Source organism: Cibotium barometz, chromosome 25 (assembly GCF_041138505.1).
Source record: "Cibotium barometz isolate CiBa-2024 chromosome 25, ASM4113850v1, whole genome shotgun sequence".
NCBI lineage: Eukaryota > Viridiplantae > Streptophyta > Polypodiopsida > Cyatheales > Cibotiaceae > Cibotium > Cibotium barometz.
Window position 1 is genome coordinate 14,965,480 of NC_141070.1, and position 17,829 is coordinate 14,983,308.

Consider the following 17,829-nt stretch of genomic DNA (forward strand, 5'->3'; position numbering starts at 1 on the left):
GATATAAAAGCTGCCCAGGATAGATAGAAACAGTGTGCAGATAAGAAGAGGACAAACAGAAAATTCAAGGAAGCAGATATGGTCTTCATTCGAGTACGCCACAAAAAAAGTTCTCTATCTCTTGGGTAGTACAAGAAGTTATTCCCCAGATATTGTGGGCCATATATGATTACAAAGAAAGTAGGTGACTTAGCCTACGAACTTCTTCTACCTCCTCATCTCAAAGTACATAATGTATTTCATGTCAGCCTACTTAAAAAGTATGTACCAAGCCCAAATCATGTGCTTGATGATGATGAAATCCTTGATATTCGAGAGAAGGTTCTTAGGAATAAAATTCTGAGATGGTTAAATGGAAGTTCTATCCTTTTGAAGATGCCACTTGGGAGAAAGAAGCTGAACTATTGTAGGATTACCCCAGTTTGGCGAGATGAGGACATCTCGCGTTTTTCAAGTGGGAGAGAATGTAAGATTCCTCCCCAGCCTCTCAAGAAGTCCAGTATCTTCCCCTTTAATCAAATCCCTCTTCAGAAATATAAAAGATCTTGTTTCTACTTGTTTTGGCCTAGAGAGAGAAAATCTTCTAAAGAGAGGTGATTCAATTTTTAAATATTTTTGGATGGAAAAATATCTCATCTTATTAAAATAAATTCCCCTGAAACAGAAGTTCAGAAATAATTTCAGAAGGTGCATTAGAAATAAATTATAATCTGTTCAAAAGGCCTTATCTTAAGGCTCCAAATTTCTAAAAATTTTAAATTAAGGTTCCTATGGACCAATAAGATTAATCCAAATGTAGGGAGGAGAATGTAGGGAGGAGGTAAATTGAAGAAATAAAGAAAATCCCCCAAAAATGAGTAAATACTCACATAAGATGAAGAGTGGACTAAGGACCAAAGGAAATACTAAAAAAATGAACTTTTAACACCTCAGAGTGGGGATTCCCCCTCATGAAGTAGGCACCTTTTTTCCATCATTGCTTTTGAATTTAAGTCAATAAAATTAGATATTTTATCTCTCCTCTCTCCTAATTCAAAACTGGATCCAAAAAGTGAACTAAATTAACCCAAAAATGGTCAAAAATTGACCAAACTGATCTGGAAAATTCTAGAATCAACTCACTTTTTCCTATAAGTAGAAACCTCCCCCTTTGTAGAAGCTTAATAGTGTTTTATGCACTGTTACTCTACTCCTCCCCAGAGCAAAAAACAATGAATTTATTGATAATTCATTAGTTTTTGGCCATTTCCTCTTCAAAAGAATTGGTGGCCACTCTTGTTGCAAACAAGAGTAGATCCCTCAAACCAACAAGCCAAAGGAAAGCTCACAAAAATTCATGTAAGCTAGAAATCCTACTTTTTCTTTATTCCATTTAATGTTTTTCTAATTTTTATTTTCTTTAAAATGAAAAATGATGTTATGCCTTGTTGGAAAGGCTTTCCCCCTCTCTTCATTCTTGAACTCAGCTTTTCTTTATCCTAGATATGTAATCAAATTGTTAGAATTAAACTTTTCATATTGTTTCTCTTTAAAAAGTGGAATTTGATTAGTTTAGAATGCTTTAAACCATTTGGGATAATTTCTAAGTAACTTGAGAATGAAAAAAATTGAAAAATGGTCAGCCATACAAAGGAGGTTATGGCAAAATTTCCTTAAATTTTGTGAAATAAGTTTTATCTTTTATTATTCAAAAAGAGTAATCCCCACTGTTTGTGTATTCTAAAAGTGTTATTTTCATTCTATGCATAGAAAAATGCATATTAGAAGTATTTTTATTATAAAAGTGTTATTTCCATTAGAATAAATTTCTATGCATAGAAAGATGCATATTGGATAATTTTTTTTAATTCTAAAAGTGTTACTTTCATCAAAATGATTTTTATGCATAAGTAGATGCATAAAAGATTTTTTTTAAATTATAAAAGTGTTACTTTCATCAAAATTGATTTTTATGCATAAATAGATGCATAAAAGATATTTTTTATTATAAAAGTGTCACTTTGATCAAAATTGATTTTTATGCATAAATAGATGCATAAAAGATTTTTTTTATTATAAAAGTGTTACTTTCATCAAAAATGATTTTTATGCATAAATAGATGCATAAAAGAATTTTTTATTATAAAAGTGTTGCTTTCATCAAAATTAATTTTTATGCATAAATAGATGCATAAAAGAGTTTTTTTAATTATTAAAGTGTTACTTTTATCAAAATGGATTTTTATGCAAAAATAGATGCATAAAAGATTTTTTTTAAATAATACAAGTGTTACTTTCATTAAAATTGATTTTTATGCATAAATAGATGCATAAAAGTTTTTTTATTATAAAAGTGTTACTTTCATCAAAATTTATTTTTATACATAAATAGATGCATAAAAGAAATTTTTTTATTTTATAAAAGTGTTACTTTCATCAAAATTGATTTTTATGCATAAATAGATGCATAAAAGGATTTTCTTTTATATAAAAGTGTTATTTCCATAGAAGTTAGATTTTATGCATAAATAGATGCATACAGATTTTTTATATCAAAATAAGAGTTATCTTTAATCTTATGTTTAAATCCCATGAATATTGGTAAATGAATAAGTAAATACTCTATGAGAGAAAATTCTACCGTTTCATATTCTCTAGGATGGTAATGAGAAAATTCAGAAAAAACTATCAAAGTCAGAATTTTAGATAAATGATTAAATTATTCTTCATAAATTAGTTTTGAATTCAGTTAAGCAAATACTCAATGAATGAAATTCAATAAAGTAGTAATTGAAATATTACCCTTCGATACAGATAGTTCAGGGAGAACCTTTCCTGACTCAAACCCTGAATCAGTCTATGATGACCAAGACATAACTCCTTCATTAGTTTCAAGAAAAGACGATATGACCAGTTCAGGAAAATTCACTCAAATCACCCACCGAATCTGAAATTTAGTTAAGACCCTTTGATTCTGATCTGAGGATCAAGGTTACAGAATTCAAAAAATTCTGTTGGAATTCAGACTTGCGATCTAGAAGTATTGGGATACGGATTAAAGATATACTCATTATATTCAAAAGAAAATCAAAACTGAAAACTTGCATAGAAACCCTGTTTTCTTAAAGGACTGTCTTACGCGCCAGAATACTGGAGGGAGCATTTGGTATATGTGTTTTTCTAAGGGAAGTTCGGTTGCAACAGCTGGCGCGGAGTGTTCAAAGGACGACTCACGCGGCAAGAACCTGCCCAGGTCTTGACTAGCCTTGGTATGGTGAAAAATGGTGTGCTTCCGGTACGATGGGCGAGGGCCAACGAAGCGATTCCTGAGTGAAGTGCCAGGACACCTAAGGAGGATCCAGGAGGGTTCTGACTAGGCAATGCATAGGCTCGCGGTGCTTAGGACACCCATGTGTATGTCATGGAAGATATAATATGATGGACCAATGTTTATTGTAATCTGTTATTACTGGACCAATGTTTATTGTAATCTATTACTGGACCAATGTTTATTGTAATCTGTTACTCGATCTCGTTGGTCTCAACGGAGAGTCCAGAGTGATACTATTTTTTTTGTGAGAAACAAGGATTGAATGGAAATTTTGAGTTATGACATCTGTAAAACCAATAATTGCTTGTCAATGGATTGTTTTATAAGTTAAAGTTTAAAGAGGAGTGTGTGCGTATCTGTATTCTAAAGCAAAAGTTAAGAAAGGCATTCAATTATGGGTGGGTGAGTACTTGTCTGGTTTTACCAATTCCAGTGGTTAGGCGGTGGGTAACCCATGGGCTTAGGCTAGAATCAATAGAGTTTTAATAAATAAAATTGATTTATAGGAATACGTTTAGAACTCGAGTAGTTAAATAAAGAAGCTTGAAGACTTCTTTAATGAACAACAGTTGTGCCTGATTCAATCAGAAAAAAAGCGTTGATCCCTTCAAGTTAAGTCTGTAATAGTTTCCCTTATATATGGTTTATTCACATGAAGGTTAGTTCAGTATCTTGACTTCGTTATAAAAATTCGTTAAGAAAATAAAAATGGTGGAATCGTCCCCGTTTTTCGAGCATGGAAAATTTTCTCGGTTTCGATTTTCGGAATGACCACCAGCTTAGTCTTGTGCCCAGACATTCGAGGGCGAGGCCCCAAGTGGGAAACCCTGCCCCGCGCATGAGGGAGCTGCTTTCGTTTTGCCAACTACCGAGAATCCGGTGTGCGGAGGGGGCAGTGGGATCTCACAGATGGGGTTAGGCTCGATTAACGGATCCCTAAAATGAGACTCAATTCTGTTATGTTACTATATATGAAGTAAATCGATAATCTTTGTTGAAAAGAGTCAACGATGATTGTGCCTCTTGATTGAGGAAAAAAGTGTTGGTCTCTATGATCCAAGTGCAAGTCTCTTCCTTGATCTGACCATGTGACTTACGGGTTTGGTCGGATCAATTTGGTTACTTAAGGCGCTTGACTACGTTAGAATAAAAAAAACCGTGGAGGAATTGCCTATGTCTGTTGGGCAAGGGGAGTCTTTCCGGGTTCGATTTTGGAAGAACCGAGGGATTAGTCTCTTGTTCGGATATCCGTGGGGGCGAGGCCCCAAGGGAGAGGTTCTACCCTGCGCAAGAAGTGCTACTTCCGCTGCTAGCATCCCGGAATTCGTTGCATGGAGGGGAGGGGGTAGGGATCCTTCAAGAAGCAAAATGACACGAGAAGTGGAAAAGTGCAGAAAAATAATTATGTGTCCTCTAGCCGATGTAAAGAGGATAATGAAAGGTTGTTTGTTGCTATGCAACATTTGTGTAATGCTGTGTAAAAAAATGATGTATCCGCATGCATTGATCATGTATGGTATGTGAATTCAGGTGCTTCAAACCACATTAACACTCATGGTGGTAAGTGGCGCAAGGATATGAAAAATCTTGAAAAGCTAGGTTTTATTGAAACAGGGGATGATACTACTCATCCAATTACCCATGTTAGAAATGTGCCATTGTCTATGCATAATGGTAAGGTGAAGTATCTTGCAAATACACTTCACGTTCTAAATATTACAAAGAATCTGGTTTCAGTTGTGGCCAGATAATTGAGCAGGGTTTGTAGGTGTGCTTTAACCCTGATGGTTGTTATGTCAAAGACTTTAAAGATAAGTGTAGGTTGGCTGCAAAAGGCAACAGAGTGGGCAAAATGTTTATAGTAGATGTAAATATGCCTGAAGTGAAAGATGCAATGTTTACAGAGGGTTCAGGAGTTGTTGCGCATATGCAAACATTTGGCATAAGAGAATTGGGCATGTAAATGTGCATGAAGTCTATGTAGACTAAATAAATCGTGCCAGGGATGCCTAAGTTTAAAGTTGATGGTATGTAGAAAGTATGTGAAGGATGTCAATTTGGAAAGTAGACAAAGCATGTGTTTCCAAATGATAGAAATGTGAGCAGGAATGTAGGCTAGATGTGGTGCATTCAGATGTATGGGGTCCTGCAAAAACTACGTCTATGGGTGGCTGCAGGTTTTATGTAACATTCATTGATGGTCACATGAGGAAAGTGTGGGTGTATTTCATGAAGAACAAGAGTGAAGTTTTCACTCATTTTCAAAATTTCAAAGTGATGACGACTGAAAAGCAGATAGTTTCAAGCATGTGAAGTGCCTAAGGTTAGATGGAGGGGGAGAGTACTTCTCCAATGAGTTCCTTGATATTTTGCAGAGGACTTAAGGTCCACTAGCTCATCTAATTAAAGGTGGAGCTAGAAGGCATTTTGTATGGAGCAAGAAGCCTAGTTGTATTTTGAGCAACTTAATAAGCAAGATATTTTCTTGTATTTTGTGAGTCTCTCTCCTCCACATAGTTGATCTAGCATGAGCACCACGAAATTCTATCATATATAGTTGACAAGGAGCCAAATTTTTCATGCATGAACCAAACACATAGAGGTCTACTGTCACTTCATCAGAGGGAGGGTCTTAGCAAGAGAGGTTGATCTCATGTATTTCAGCACCAAGGAGCAGGGCTGATATTTCATGAAAAACCTGGGAGAAGAGAAGCTTCATAGATTTCGTACTATGCTTGGCGTCCTAGAGATGGAATTGAGCTTGAGAGGGAGTGTTGAGATGTCAAGCGCAGCACGAGCTGACACTTATGATGTGCCTAGGTGACTGTTTTTGCCACTTACATCAGTGGAGTGTTTGGTAGGATGCTAACATGATAGATCTTTTCGAGTGATTCTATAGCTCGACTACACCAGCTACTAGTCCACCACTGAGTTATGGCCTCGGGGGGTGCACTATATGGAAGCCCCTCCTACGACGTGCGTTCAAGGGGTATTTAAAAAACCCCTTATCTGTGAATTTTGAGCTAATAAAACTACCCCTTTTTCTTTATAGACTTACGGGTTTTTTTCCAAAGTACAATTAAAATACCCCTCTTGTAATTGTATTTTTGTAAATTTACCCAATATTTTGGATTAAAAAAACCCCACCTAATGATCGCACGTGGTAGACTTACATTTTTTGAGGTGCACCCCCCGAGGTTATGGCATACTTATCTTTTGAGCTCACTCACTTAGTGTGTTCACATTATGGACCGCATGTACATAGTACTTTAGTACTTATGTTGTATTTCCCTTATCTTTTCATAGAACCCTTTTGTTGAGAAGAAGAAGAAGAATAATTTTCAGTCTCTCATCTTGTGTGTTCTCTTCTAGGGTTTGTGTGAGTGTGTGTGTGCTTGCAAGACCTCAAGCTCTCTTCTTGCATTGCTTCATAGAAAAAGAAGAAAGAAAGTGAAGAGTGTCTATGAAGCGGCTATAGTGAGAAGAACCTACAGACAAAGGTCTTATAGTTTTCGAAGGGTGAATAAGTGAAATTCAGTGCAGCACATGTGAAATTGGATAATCCAAAGAAGAGGATGCATTGTGGACAAGAGAGTCAAATAAGATGTCTTTGGGATGAACTCTTGTGTGGTTTGAGTGTTCAGCCTACAAACCGAACCGTATGACTATTGACCAATGCATCCTTGGGTTTATAATCAGCTGAATGTCTTTAGGATGAACTCTTGTGTGGTTTGAGTGTTCAGAGGGTCTAGAGGTGTTAGAGGACTCAAAGCTAAGTAATTCTGATCCAGTTGGGTCAGCTATCATCTTTGTTACAAATCATTTTATTGAGTCTACTATGAGTCGATTGCGGTCAGTAAAGAGTCTTTGGTGTCATATCTCTGTGACTCTACTATGAGTCAATTGCGGTCAGTAAAGAGTCTTTGGTGTCATATCTCTATGAGTCTACTATGAGTCAATTGCGGTCAGTAAAGAGTCTTTGGTGTCATATCTCTATGAAAGCAAATCAGCCTAAGGGTCAAGGAGAGTTGGTGGAAAAGCAAGAAACCTTACCTGATTGAGATAAGGCATCTAAGCTGGTTGGTTATGTCTCAGTTAAGCGAATCAGTATCCTGCAAGAGTAGTCAAATTGATGTAAGGCAGAAGATCCACGAAGAATAAGAAGTGTTTATTAACATGGATTTGGGGTTGAGAGATTGAGGTTTGCTAGACCTAGAGGAGAGACTAGTGTCAGTTGTTAGCAAAGGAGAACTGAAAGGTTCTAAGAAGTTTTGGGTCAAGTATTTGAATTTGGCCTTGGAAGACATTTTGGGAGTTATGCAGACACATTTCTGACTGGGATTAGTAGCACGAAACTATCTAGAATACAATCAAAATTTGATCAATTCTGTGTTAGTTGGGGGAAATTCATGTCATCTACTTCTATCTCCAAAAATGTAGGATCTAAGGAGATGTCTAGATCAAATGCAAGAGAGCAAAGATTATGAGAGCAACCAAGTCTAACTCAGAGAAGCCTAGTGATTACTCACTAGAGGAGTAAAGGCACACACTACAACACATCGAGAGCACAACAACATTTTCAGAAGGAAAATATCAAGGGTTTACACGATGCTGAGCAACGATTTGTCACTACTCCGTAGCATTTTCCTACTGCTCAAGCAGCAAAAAATCAATGCTCACAGCAGCGTCTAGCAACAAAAAAACGTTGCTATACTATAAAAATATCCCACTTTTTTGTCGCTTCTTTTATTTCCGCATAGTTTTATCTTCTTATGCATATACCTCATAGGCTCATATAGGCTCCTGTATAAGGCTTTTGCATAAGCTCTTAAGCATAAGGCTTGTGCATATACATAGCCTAAACCATAGTCTTTTCATTGATCTCATGTATTTTACGTTTCACCTTTTTTGAGCCTAGCTCTTCTCAACCACTCGAGGTAAATCTCCTACACATGAACACGATCTTTTGATATTTATGCTTTTCTTGTTTTTATACTTGGGTGTTGGGGTTTATAGTTAGTATGCATGCTCTATGTATGCATAAAGAGAGCTCTTATACATATATAGAACCCTTTTATGCATGAGATTCTATGCATAGAAGCCTTTTATTGATGCGCATGCATAAATAGATATTGCATGAGGCTCCTATGCATAAGGATATTTTCTATAGCCTTATGTATAGTATGAAGCTCTTTGCATAAGGCTTCTATGCATGAAGCTCTCATGTTTACTCTAATCATGCCTCATATACATAATTGTATGTGTTGTGTTGGCTTCTCCTCCTAAAACTTTAATTTTGAGGGACCCTCTTCACACGACCTAGACATCGAAAACCTCCTCACCATTATCAATCAATGTTATGGGCAGCAAGCATGGACATAATTTTTGTATATAGAAGTATGTTTTTTTCCATTATATGTTTTATGCCTATTTATGTGTTTGTGCATTGAGTTAGTCTCTTCATGCATCCTTAGCGAACATACCATCTTGCAAGTCTACTCCATTTGGCTAGAAGTGATGCAAGCCCATCATGCTATGGATGTGATGAGTCTACATTGTAATATAGTATACCCACACCAACCCCCCTCCGCTCCCTAACATCCATCTTCACCACATCGATGTAGAGAGTGTGGGTGTCTACTAGATGTAGTAGTGGCGGGGGAGCAGGGCTCTTTTGTTTTGGCAGAGCAATGCTGCCATATGATCCATGTGAGCTACCATATGGCAGAGATGTGGATGGATCACTCGTCATAGATATTATAGGGAAGCAGGTCATGAACCAAATACATGTACTTTTGTGAACCTAGAGATCACAAACTCTTTTAAAAACTAGAAATCCCAAGATGAATTGTAAAAATAATATGTTATTGATGTGCCTAAAACTAAGTTTCCAATTCACATTCGAACCTTGACTTCTTGTATATGAAGCTCTCTAATAAGAGAGCAAAGATTATGAGAGCAGCCAAGTCTAACTCAGAGAAGCCTAGTGATTACTCACTAGAGGAGTGGAGGCACACACTACAACACATCCGGAGCACAGCAACGTTTTTAGAAGGAAAATATCGAGGGTTTACATGATGCTGAGCAACGATTTGTCGCTACTCCGCAGCATTTTCCTGCTGCTGCTCAGCAGCAGATGCTCAACAGCGTCTATAGCAACAAAAAAACGCTGCTATACTAAAAAACTATCGCGCTTTTTTGCCGCTTCTTTTTGAGTTTTTTGCAGGTTTATGCCTTATCTATCACTTCCCTCTCCTACCCTATCCTCCTCAAGATCAAGCAATATGTCTACTCTTTTCCTTTATCTCCTATGCAAACAAGCTTTCCACCATGAAAGCTTTCTTACGAGTATTTTCTTTCTCTTTCCTCTCTTTTAAGTTTTTATTTTCTTCTTTTTTCCTTCTTATTGAAGCTTAACCATTACGAGTATTTTTCCTTCTTCTTCCTCCCGAATTAAGATCTATCCATTATTAAAGCTTCATATGGTAAGAGATCTTGAATTTTTTTAATACTTTTTTTTCTTAACTTGGTTTAATTTTTTAGGTTTTCACACTTACAAGCCTCACAAGAGATCGCTTTCTTGTATGTTTCTTCTTTCATGCTTTTACATGTTTATAGGGCTTATAAGTTTTAGGGCTTTTAAGATTAGGGTTTGTTAATACTTTTTTTTCTTAATTTGGTTTGATTTTGTAGGTTGGCCGGTCTGTAAGTTTAGGGTTTTAAGATTGGGGTTTGTTATTTTTTCCATACTCTATGGATAGCCTTTAGAGAACTATACTTCTCTCAAGAGATGGCCATATGCCTTAGCCTATGCACGCCGGTAGCTTCCAATGCATGCCGGTAGCTTCCAATGCATGCCGGTAGCTACCTAGGCATACCGATAGCAACCTAGGCATGCCAGTAGTTTCCAATGCATTCCAGTAGCCTACGTATGCCAGTAGCTTCTAATGCATGCCGGTAGCTACCTAGGCATGCCAATAGCTTCCAATGCATGCCGATAGCTACCTAGGCATGCCGGTAGCTTCCAATGCATGCCAGTAGCTACCCACGCATACTGGTAGTGGCCTAGGCATGTCGATGGCTTCCTATGCATGCCAGTAGCTACCTATGCATGCCGGAATCTTCCAATGCATGCGGTATGCTTCTTAGGCATGACAGTAGCTTCTAATGCATGCCGATAGCTTCCTATGCATGCCAGTAGCTACCAATACATGCTGGTATCTACATAATCATGCCGATAGATTCCAATGCATGTCGGTAGCAACCTAGGCATGCGGGTAGCTACCTAGGCATGCCAGTAGCTTCCAATGCATGGTGAAAGCTACCTAGGCATGCCGATAGCTTCCAATGCATGCCAGTAGTAACCTAGGCATACCGGTAGCTTCCAATGCATGTCAGTAGCTACCTAGACATGCTGGTAGCTACCTAGGTAGCTACCTAGGCATGCCAATAGCTTCCAATGCATGCTGGTACTACCTAGGCATGCCGATAGCAACCTGGGCATGCCAATAGCTTCCAATGCATGCCGGTAGCAACCTAGGTATGCCAGTAGCTTCCAATGCATGCCGATAGCTACCTAGGCAAGCCGGTAGCCTTATGCATTAGCCATATGCATAAGGTTATATGCATAAGGCCATATGTGTAAGCCTCATGCATTGGAGTATGCATAAGAGTTTTAAGTATTTATGTTTTTTCTTGCATAGATGGTTATCTTAAAGAAGGTTATCTTAAATAACAACATACTTGTAATGTTTATTTGTTTGTATGTCTATAGCTTGAAGCATTGGACCCCCTACATGAGATGAATACGATTTTGCATTACAAAACGAGGTTTGAAAGCTCTATTTGAAAGGGTGCAAGACAAAGGATATATTGTTATTACTCGAGGACATGCTTGGCAAGCATGGCAAGTAGGTACATTTCTAAACATTAAACCTCTTTGTTTTTGCAAAACTGATTTTCACTTGTACTAGTTTTATTGTGTTTTAGGATCATGTTACTAGAAACGGTGGTTTAAATGTCCAAGCAGCAAGAAGCAATGGAAATGTGAGAAGCAAAGGGGGTGGAGCTGCAAGGAATAATAATAATCACAATGCATGGAATGTAGACCCCCTCAATGTAGTCCTTAGCTCCATAGATTTTCATTACGCTTTATCTTGTATATGAGCTTTTTGGAATCATACACTTATGTGATTCCGCCAAGTATTGTAATTGAATTTCAACACTCCTAAAACCATGAATTGAAATTGTCCTTTTTTTTAATATTTGTCAAGTTTTACATTACACTTGTCCATGAGACAATAAGTAGGACATGAAGTTGTGTTAGTTTTATTGTGTCTACATTAGAAAAAAAGAGCTAGGGTAGACTGGGGAGTTCTGTGTAGACTCCCTAGTCTGTCCCAACTTTTTTTACTATGCAATTCATTCGCTACTCAACAACATAAATAGCAGCTTTTTTAGCAGCAAAATGGGACCGACATCTCCGTACCCTTCTAGTTATAAAAGCACTCCTATTTTCACTGCTAAACCCTCATTCTGTTGTAGTGACACACTGAGCTTTCTGAGGAAGCATCCACGTGCATATTAATAAGAAGCATCAACAAGTGCTTCAAGACTACACAAGTGAGGAGCTTCTCACTTTGCATTGGGAGGGAAATCCTCCTTTATTACACTCTTTATAAGTGTATATTCAGCTCTTCTCTTTAATTTAATCTAATTTGGTCTTCAAATTCACTCTTCTCTTTAATGTAATTTGATCTATTATTTAATTATTTTTAAAGAGTGGGTGTGACCCAACAAAAGAAGAATATGATTATGGGTATAGAGTCCCCTGGAAAAAAAAATATGGACTTTGAAGCATATGTGTGAGGTGTTAACTTGAACAAATCTATTTTGGGAACTTAAGTTGATGAGGTAAGTAATACATAAGCTCTTTTCTTGTCTATATGGGTATAGAAAAGAAAATAATTGTGGCCTGGATGGGTTTAGAGTCTCTCGAACATAATTGTGGGCTTGGATGCATAAGCTATTTGAAAAGATAATCCTCTTAATATTTGTTGTTATTTGATAGGGTACTCTATCTTCTTTCGCCTACCATATTGGACGAGCCTCAAAATCAACCATCTTCTTGATCCAATGCACATCTTCAAGAATGCCGGCTCTAACATTTGGGAGCACTTGAGAGGAACACGGGACTCCTTGCTTGTAAGAGAGGATCTACAAAGCATAGAGAGGATGCAAAGAGCTTGGCCATGAGAGGGACCAAATGGGAAGACAATTCTACCTCGAGGACCTTGGATATTGATAAAGAAGGAGGAGAAGTTAGTGAAAGATGCCATTACTACATTCTGTACTCCAACCGGGTGCATGAGGTGTTTAAAAGGTGCCTTCACAAAGACAAAGAAGAGAGGTGTTGAGCAATTATATGGCTTGAAGTCCCACGATTGGCACAAGATGCTTTAAGTAAAGTGAAACATTGATATTGTATATATTTAACTTGTTCAATCATGATGTATCTAATCATGGTATATACATGTTTATACTTTATTTCTTCCTACAAGCATTTCCAATTGTGCATCCTACAATGTGCGAGAGACAATTTATAGGGGAGCTTGTGAGGTTTGTATCCCAAACCCTCATAGCCAATTTTCTATACGCGTTTTCCTCGAAATGATTTGTTTATTGTTTCTCATTGTAGATATGTGAGCTCAAAGGAAATCAATCCATGTACACTTGACTATGCAAGGGTCATGGAGGTGGAGGTGGTTTGTTTGGTGGAGGAGACATTCCCACGGTCAATTCCCACGAAAAATTCTCAAAAGCCAACTACATCTTATGGTTCATTTAATTGTTCAGATTGCCATATGTGGCACTATGCATGCTCGATGGATGTTCTTTCTTGCGCGTTTCACGAAGACCTTGATGAAGGATTTTGTAAGGCAAAATGCAAAGCCAGAAGGTAGTATGGCTGAGGGTTGGTTGGTACAAGAATCACTTGTTTATATCTCAGAATAACTTGCCGAAGTGAATCCCTCTCTCCCTCACCTACAGAGCAATGAAGAAGACTTGAGGATGATCTCTCATGTTCCTCAAGGAAAGGGAAAGACCAAAGTCATGGATATAGAGATGCATAGTAAGCTTAATACCTTTGGTGTGCTTAATAGTGATGTGATGAGAAGGTGGGTGGCAAAGTATGAGGATAAAAAGGCAAGAAGACAAAGTGAAAGGTCAGCATTCCGTAAGTGCCATGGACGTAGTGTGCCATACCCCGCGCACCTATACGATCACTTCCCAACAAGGATCTTGATGTAGATTGGCTATATGGAGAGAGTGACACAAGACGAAAACATGCATATCACATTGGAGGAGTGGGAGTATACTTGAGGATGCTTCAAAAAGGTAAACAAACTTATGTTCTCAATCATATTTTAGTATGTTAAACTTGCAAAAATTTATTTTGAGGTATTTATAATTTTTTTTGTCTTGGTGTATAGTGCACAATGTTTAATGCTTTGTGGTCGGAGGGTAAACATTTTCGCACACAAAGGATTGATGAGAAGTGGAACACCCAAGATTGTGGGGTAATTGCAAGCTTTGAGGGAGCCAATGGAGCCATGCATTATTATTGTGGATTAATCCAAAATATCATTAAACTTGACTTTCCAAGCTTCTTTGTATATATTTTGGATGTCAAGTGGTTTAAGGATGTGGTGGAAATAAGTTCTAATGCAACAATCAAGGGTCATGCAAGTGGCTTTGTGACCATTGACTCTACAAAGTTTTGGCAAGGAAAGGATGTGACTCTAGTGTTACCACAACATTGTGAATAGGTACATATAATTATTGGTAATTACAATATCTGCATTTACAGATAGTAGAGATGTAATTTTTTTGTATGATGTATCTTTGTGCTTGAATAGGTTGTGTATCAACCAATAATTGACAATAAGAGATGGTGGCATATAATCCCAATCTCACCATGTTCAGGTTGTGTATCAACCAATAATTGACAATAAGAGATGGTGGCATATAATCCTAATCTCACCATGTTCAAGAGCCATTTATAGTACATTCACCCACATTGAGCATATGGAGGAGCATGTCAACTCAACTATGGAGGGAGATAGCTTGGAAAACATTGATGATGATCATGCCATTGGAGATGATGATCATGCTATTGGAGATGATGATATTGCCTCTCATAGTGATGATTCTAGTAGTGGGAATATTGATCTCTTTGTAGATTTGGATATAGGCATGGACATTGAGATAGATACTTTAGCAAGGGTTGACCTCATTGAAGATGAGGTTGAACTCTAGTTCTTTCATTGTACTTTTAAGCAAGGTAATTTGCCCTATCATACTTAGGTGGCATATACTTTTTATATGACATTGATATACTCATGACTCCATGTTTATCATACTTAGGTGGCATATATTTTTTATATGACATTGATATACTCATGATTCCATGTTTGTCAATCAACTTCATCAACTTAAGAAAAGATAAAGGAAGGTAGTTTGCCATGGCATGCCTAAATATTTTTTATGTAACATTGATATGCTCATGATTCCATGTTTTTCATCATATCCAAACTCATTTCCATATGAAATTCTTTAAAATAAAGTTAAAGTAAAAGATAATTTCTTGATAGACACCTTAAGTCGAGTCAACTATGGAAAGTGGCAGCACTAAACCATTACATGGTTATACTAAAAGGTTAGACCGAAAGTGGACAAGCTCATTAACTAATAACATTTTCCTTTTTACAATGTGGTTATTGCTTCAAATTACTATATGACGTTTTCCTTTTTAAAATTACAATGTCATTATTGATTCAAAATACTATATTACACATTTTTATTATCCAGCCTTTTAATTCTATATTATATTAGGTGAATCATTTGAACTTAGATTATCATTTTGTGTTTGTTTATGTTTTGAAAAGTTTTAACTTTTTTTTATTAATGTCAACGGAGTCATTTAGAAGCTTACAATAGTGTAAAAAACTTTATTAAAATGATAATTTTTGCACCACATACAAACGGAGCCATTTAGAGGCCTACAATGGTGCATGACGTCACACTTATGATTATTTTTGCACCACATGCGAATGGAGCCATTTAGAAGCCTACAATGGTGCATGATGTCACACTTACGATTATCTTATTATGTTATGCTGATGCACCATTTTAATTAGCCTACTACAAATACATTATAAATTGTTTTACCATTCATTGTAGATAAGAACTCAAGAGCTTGAAAGCTGAATGCTCGACTCTCTCTCTCTCTCCCTCTCTCTCTCTCTCTCTCTCTCTCTCTCAACTTCTTTTTCCACGTTGCACAATTTCTTGAGATCAAATGTTTAATATGAGCAAAAGTCTCCACAAGCCACCATGTAGCAGTGACATTTAGTGTGCAAATTATAAAAGGTTAAAACTTAGTAAAAGCATTATGACTTTTATTTGGACTAGATTATGGACCACATCCTAGAAATTATGGACTAGTGACATTTAGAGTACAAATTATAAAAGGTTACAATTTAGTAAAAGCATTATGACTTTTTTTGGAGTAAATTATGGAGCACTTTCTAGAAACTATGGCACACTTTATTGGTGTGCTATTCACACTTTTCATCTTGGCATTAATGAACTAATGCCCACTATCATGGGCATTATTTAAGTAATGCCTATATTCCTAAGCTAACCTTACAAGGCCTCACAAAGGTTGCCCCCTCTAAGGTGTAGGGCCCTGCCTGCAGAGAGAGAGAGAGAGAGAGATCAGTGGCATCCATATTTCATCAAGCACTACCACCAGAAAGACCCTGAGCACCCTGTCCAAGCACTACCAGCAGAGAGACCCAGAGCATTGCCAATAGAAAGACCCCAAGCACTCCTCTTGCATATACAAGCTCACTGCTGAGAGAGAAAACGACATAATAAAAGGCATGTGCCATGCAAGCCACATTTGGAATTCGCCGTACAAGGATGATCCGTCAAGATAATTGAACGTTGCAATTAAAAAATCACTAAGCTTGAACCCTTAGTGCAGAACTTAAAATAAAGGTAGAACATGCACGCTTAATTAAATAATGAAAAATAGCACTTTGGGTGCTTGTTTGTCGCTTTTTGTTTATCACATATACTATATAAGAAGGAGTTGTGTAGCGCAGGTTATTCAGCATTGCTAGCTTAGGTTATTCAGCACTGTTCGCTTCTTTCCAAAGGAATCGTCCTAGTGGACCTCATCATGGATCACATAACGCTCGGAACAATTGTTGGGCTTTCACTCCTGCTTCTGCTTGGGGTAGGTTCCGCATTTGACCCCTCCGCTGAGGTGTACATTTTGTGCAACACAGAGAACTATTCCAATGGCAGTGTGTTCAGCACAGACTTGAGTACAGTGCTGGCTGCTCTAAAACAAGAGGCCTCCTCTGCGAAATACTATAGCAGCAGCTATGGCACCGGGGTGGACAAGGTGAACGGGGTGTACCAGTGTAGAGGGGACGTGTCGCCGGACGTCTGCTCGCAGTGTGTAGGCGACGCTGTCCAAACAGCCCTCGACAGCTGCCCGAACGCAATTGGCTCGAGAGTTCAGCTGGACGGCTGCTTTCTGAGGTACGAGAACTATTCTTTCGTCACAGAAGAGTCGAGCATAGTAGTGGAGCTGTGCAACACGCAAAAGGACAACAGCTCCGCCTTCCAGAGCAACATCAAGCAGCTGTTGAGCAAAGTGACCACTTCCGCTCCCAAGAGCGACGGCTATGCCAGCGCAAGCGTGAGTGCGAACGTATCAGGCGGTCGCATCTACGCCCTGGCCCAGTGTCTGGGCTACCTGTCGGAGGCCGAGTGTTCCGACTGCCTCTTCGCGCACCCTAACTCGTGGCAAGACTGCGACGACGCCGTAGGTGCTCAAGTCCACTCCGTCAGTTGCTACTACCGCTTCGAGATCTACTCCTTTTACAACACTAGTTGATCTCTTATAGCCTCACACATTGGGAGTGTGTTCATGCTCATCCTGTTCCGCGGATTTGTTGCTCTTGCCATGACCTAGTGCTCCTCCTAGAATTCCGATGCATTTTAGATAATATAATGGTTTGAATAAATATAAAAACAGTCGCAGGACCATACCTGCACGACTTGTTTAATTAAAAGCAGTGCAGGCTTGAAGAAATATAATAACAGCGGCGTGACTACATCTATATCTGCACCACGTAATGTTTTCCTAAGTCAGACAACTGCGATGAAAAAAAAAACCAATCATCATCCATGCTGATGAGGTTTGAAGAAATATAATAACAGCGGCAGGACTACATCTACACCTGCACCACTTAATGTCTTCCTCAGTCAGACAAATGCAGCAATTTAAAAAAACCAGTCATCAATGCTGATGCAAGGAGTGTTGTCCTCTTTTTAAACCCACATAATATTCTTGTAATTATGCTTGTTATTGAAATGTAAGATCTAAACATTTCCAAGAAAAAATGTTGTTTTTGATTTAGAAGAAATTCTTTTCCTTT

At 37.9% G+C, this 17,829-nt stretch overlaps 2 protein-coding genes across 2 annotated transcripts in view; both read left to right on the forward strand.

Annotated features, from left to right (window-relative positions):
- The window catches only part of LOC147624285 (plasmodesmata-located protein 5-like), a 98,536-nt gene extending 80,707 nt beyond the window's left edge, over positions 1-17,829 (forward strand). The window contains exon 2 of the mRNA XM_086819258.1: positions 17,590-17,829. The gene's annotated coding sequence lies outside the window, so the exon portion shown is untranslated. The remainder of the gene's footprint in view (positions 1-17,589) is intronic.
- On the forward strand, positions 16,466-17,569 carry LOC147624286 (antimicrobial ginkbilobin-2-like protein). The gene has a single exon (XM_086819257.1). It carries the CDS (start codon positions 16,560-16,562, stop codon positions 17,283-17,285), a length of 726 nt encoding a protein of 241 aa, XP_086675383.1. The 5' UTR covers positions 16,466-16,559; the 3' UTR covers positions 17,286-17,569.